The following is a 4928-nucleotide window of genomic DNA, read 5'->3' on the forward strand; positions in this document are numbered from 1 at the left end:
GTTACAGAAGGCTGCACTATTTCAGATTGTTACTTCTGTTACAGAAGATTGCACAGTTTTAGAAAGTTGCAACTCTTCAATAAAAGTACACACTATTTCAGTGTACCAATGCATTATTTCAGAAAATTACTGCATTGCTTAAGTGAATAGACATGCATTTTCAGGAAAAGTCACATACCTCTTAATATGAACCAATGCCACCTTTTCAAAGGGGCATCTAGTGGCTATATAGACCTGATTTCCTCCACGGATTTTTATGAGATAGAAAATACAAAAATTTTCAGATTAAAAACTTCTTCTTCTTGTCTTAAAAATATTCTAAGTGTGATCATTCAAACCGTGAGTGTGTTCGAAGAATCTACCCATTTGAGGTATCGCTATAGTCAGATTGAAAGCCATTTTATCTTGTGAAGAAGATTCCATAACCACGAGTAAAATTATTGCTTAAAAAAAGTCTGTGAATTCAAACGACTTAACCTTAATCATTTCTGTTTCATCTTTATTTTCTGAAAAATAAATATACCTGTTGAAAATATCATTTTGATTTTGTGTCGAGGATATTTAATACTTCATTATATTCATGTTCATACTTGAACTCGAGTTAAAATTATTGTTACAATATACAGATTCTGCATACCCCGAATGTATTGTGGGAGATAACAAAGACTTCTCTAACACTCCAAAATATTAAAATGCATATATTGTTGTTTACTTCTTTAACTAAAAATGCAAGGGAATGAACTTGTTAAAAACTTAATACTAGTACATCTTAAATTAGAAAGATTACAATTGAACCATGAAAATGAAAGAATGTGACATCACGTGGAAACATTATCGTACAAGACAGCTCATAGATCCTTTCATATTTTGCCACATAATCCCTTCCCCTAACCGCCCCTCCTAAACTAAAAACAAAACTAGATTAGCTTAAACTAAACTATGAACATATTCATATTCCCATTTTACCCTTTTCTACTACTCCAAAATCTACACCCACCCAAGTCAAATTACATAAAAGCACCTACTACATTAAACCACCATCTTTTCGGTAACTCAAAACTTGCACCATTAACGTTATGGTCCGAACAGCTCACTCTTAGTCATACATTAAAGTATCACTTTTCGGTGACTCAAACTTGCAATCTTCATGTTTATTATTCGAGCAACTCCCGCTTAGAGTACATTAAGCTACCATCATTTCGGCGACTCAAACTTACAACCTTCGCATTGTTATTCGAGCAACTCCCTCCTATTGTACATTAAACTACCATCTTTTCCGGTAACTGAAACTTACAACCCTCGCGTTATCATCCAAGCAACTCCCTCTTATCCTACATTAAACTACATTGCTTTCCATGAATGACTCAAGAGTAGGAAAGCCAGCAAAAGAGCTAAAGTCATAGCCACATGAGCCACCATCAACCACCACATTCTCCGGCTGAGTCACGGCGGCGGACGGCGGCGCCGTTGGGACCATACCCGAAGTGGGGTCAAGTAAAAAAGCTGACGTGTCAAGAGTTGGCAGACAGGTAATCGATGGTAGCCGGTTACCAACACGTTGGGGTTCCGGTCTCACGATATTCCCAACCGGCAGCTGCCCCTCGCCGGGCATGAACCTAACGCCGGTAACCTGCTGCACCATATGCCGGAAATTGTCCACGTCAGCAGTTATGTACGTCGTCGTATTCCTCCTCGAAGCACGTGACTTCCTCTTAGTTATCTTCCCGTTCACCCCAACTTTACTCCGGCGGGTCGACCCGGTTGTCTCATTCTCCGACCCCCCGGAAATAGTCCGACCCGACCCGGTTGAAGTCTGAAACGGGTTCGGATCCGGGTCGGGGAACACAGAATTTTGGAGGACTTTGGTTAGTGTTTCGGTTTCTTTGGTGAATACGTCGGAGAACCAAGAATCGGTAAAAGCAGAACGAAATGCCCATGACTCCATAGTCATTAAATTGTCAGAAGCAGCCATTTTTAGTACAAAATTTTGCAAAAATAACCAAAACAACAGAGCTAGAGCTAAGAAGAGTTAATTTTTCAGTAAAAAAATTGCATTTTTAGTACAAGAAATTGCAAAAATAGCAGAGCTAGAGCTAAAAGGATTCAGTTTTTCGTGCAAGAAATTGCAAAAAAGAACAAAGCTTAAGCTAAAAAGACTGAACCTTTTTAGTCATAAAATTGCATTTTTAGTACAAGAATTGCAAAAGCAACCAAAAGTAGCAGAGCTAGAGCTAAAAGGATTCAATTTTTAGTGCAAGAAATTGCAAAAACAACCAAAAAGAGCAGAGCTGGAGCTAAAAAGATCAATATTCAATTTTTAGTACTAAAATTTGTTAAATTTGCATTTTTTGGGTGCAGTGAAGTGGAGAAAAGAAAGGGATAATCCAGTATGAAAGGAGGAAGAAGATATATAAAAGAGTAGAAAAGAAGAAACCGCGTTTTGTGGGGACACGTGTCAGCATATCTGTACGTGTAATATAATGACTCTAAAGATAACTTTGGCTTTCTCATTTATTATATTTTGACGGTCGAGAATAATAATTAGGAGGAAAAGAAGGATTATAAAAAAAAAGATAAAATTTGGTTGAGATAAAATTCATAAAATAATTAATTTTAAAATTAATTATTTTATGATTTTATTGTTACGTTTTTTTTTAAGTTGAAATAACTAATTTTGAAATAGCTAAAAGTTTTGTGCATTAGTGCTTGGATTAGGATTAGTCATTTGGGATGGTTTAGTCTATTTTTTTTCTCAAATTAATGTTTTTTACTTATTCTAATCATAGTAGTGCTTAGTTTAGTTAGTTTAATTTACTCAAATCAGACATTAAACAATAGGTATTTTCCACTTAAAAGTCATATAAACTAACTTTTCCAAATTTATGGTCATTGATTACTTCTTAAGATTTTTACAAATGTTGAGGAAAAAGGGGGCAGCCCGAAAAAAGTCATAAAATATCATTAATTATTCTTATAACAAAGAAAATTAAGTTTATAGTATTAAAATGATATAATAATATTCTAGTTGATTTTCATACTCAATTAAGTACCGTCGTATATAAAGAGATAATTTAAAGGAAAGGAATAAGGTGGAATTTAGTTGACTTATTAAAATTAAAACAATAATATTGAAATATTTATTGATGGTTACAATGGAGGGAACATACAAGAAAATTAGGTAAGAATAGTCAAAATAATCAATATAAGTACAGCTCTCAAGCTGTGTTGATAATGACAAGTAAATCATATTAGTAGTATAAGCTAAAAAAGCAAAAAAGATTAGATTTTAAAAGAGATCCCACCGTATATTAGATAGATCTAAATAGGATTTATATTATATTATATATTATTATTATAGGACTAAATGCAACTTTTCTAGAAGCTTAAAATTCAAAATATAAACTTTTTGAAAGAAATAAAAAAAATAAAAATTTAAAAGGACCCTAGTGATGAGGCCACGATGAGGGGATAATTACGTTTGAATGATGTCATTTAAATTTAATTTATTTTTTAGCTGTCTTTCATTTGGGCGGTTTTGTAATTTAAACAGATGCCGTCCAATAAATGCAATTTTGTCTGCTTTGTGTGTGTTAGTATTATTATGCAATAAAAATAAATCATATGTTATATAATTCGATTTGGATAATAATAATAGGTGTACTAGCTATATTGGATAATATTTCACACAAGAATATATTAGACTATGATAATTACGCAATGAATGTACAACAACAACAGCAAAATATCCGATCCGATGTATTCAATCTAGGGAGAGTAAAATATATGTAGTTCATATCACTATCATTAAAAAAATAAAAAGGTTATTTCTGATACACCCCCAACTCAGAACAAAAGAAGGAAAATAAAATTGAAATAAAACATGAAATAGGATGTAGTAATTTAATAATGTAATAAAACCACACTGCAGTACCCTACACTATCAAACTTGGTGCACGCCCCTCACTACAACCCTCCTGCAACTAATAACAACCTTACCCCAAAGCACTCTTATCTATTAATTCGCAAGCCCTCTAACTTAATTCGGATCTTTTATAACTTTCTATCTAAGGTCATGTGCTCAGTAAGCTGTAATTGATCCATATCACTCTCTCCAGTATTTCTTCAGCCTTCTCCTACCCCACCTGAAACCTCCAAATCTAATCTTTCTCACCTACGAACTGGGGCATCAGTATTATTCCTCCCCATCACATGCCCAAATCATCTTAACTTCACTTCTCCCAACTTGACCTCCACCAAGGTCAACCCCACTTTCTCCCGAATAGTCTCATTCCTAACCCCGTTTCTCCTAGTAAGCCCACACATTCACCGCAATATTCTCATTTTCGTCACCTTCAACTTTTGAATATGAGAGTTCTTAATCGGCCAACACTCTGCTCCATATAGCATAACCAGACAGACTATCATTCCATATAATTTACTAGGCAAAATGACCTTCTGGACTCCTCTACTATGTCAGTTTTGTAAGTTGGACACTTCTACTTACATGTTTGTCATCTAGACCCTTGAACCCATCAAAAAATAATATTTCGCACCCTTTGAACGTTGACCTTGCCTATGTAGCAAGGTCATGGTGACTAGGACAAAGAGAGTGTAACCACTCACCTAGGGGTGCGAGTGAGGTCAATTTTTGGTCAATTTTACATTAAATAATTAAAAAAAATAATACTAAAATTTAACAAAAAATTAAAAAGGGTTCTTTTTTTTCCTCCATCTTTTTAAATTAAAAATATTTTTAAAAATTTAAAAATAATTTTAAAATATTTTAAATTTTTTAAAAAAAATTAAAATATTTTTAAAATTTTGCCAAAAATTAAAAAAGGATCCTTTTTTTCCTTCCATCTTTTTTAATTTAAAAATATTTTAAAAATAATTTAAAATTATTTTTAAAAATTAAAAATCATTTTAAA

At 33.2% G+C, this 4928-nt stretch overlaps 1 protein-coding gene across 1 annotated transcript; it reads right to left on the minus strand.

Annotated features, from left to right (window-relative positions):
• Positions 1 to 737: 737 nt before the first annotated feature.
• LOC107844731 (calmodulin-binding protein 25) lies at positions 738 to 2386 on the minus strand. Its single transcript, XM_016689089.2, has one exon. The coding sequence runs from the start codon at positions 1970 to 1972 to the stop codon at positions 1337 to 1339; it is 636 nt and encodes a 211-aa protein (XP_016544575.2). The 5' UTR covers positions 1973 to 2386; the 3' UTR covers positions 738 to 1336.
• Between the last annotated feature and the right edge of the window lie 2542 nt (positions 2387 to 4928).

This window comes from Capsicum annuum, chromosome 10 (genome assembly GCF_002878395.1).
Source record: "Capsicum annuum cultivar UCD-10X-F1 chromosome 10, UCD10Xv1.1, whole genome shotgun sequence".
Classification (NCBI taxonomy): domain Eukaryota; kingdom Viridiplantae; phylum Streptophyta; class Magnoliopsida; order Solanales; family Solanaceae; genus Capsicum; species Capsicum annuum.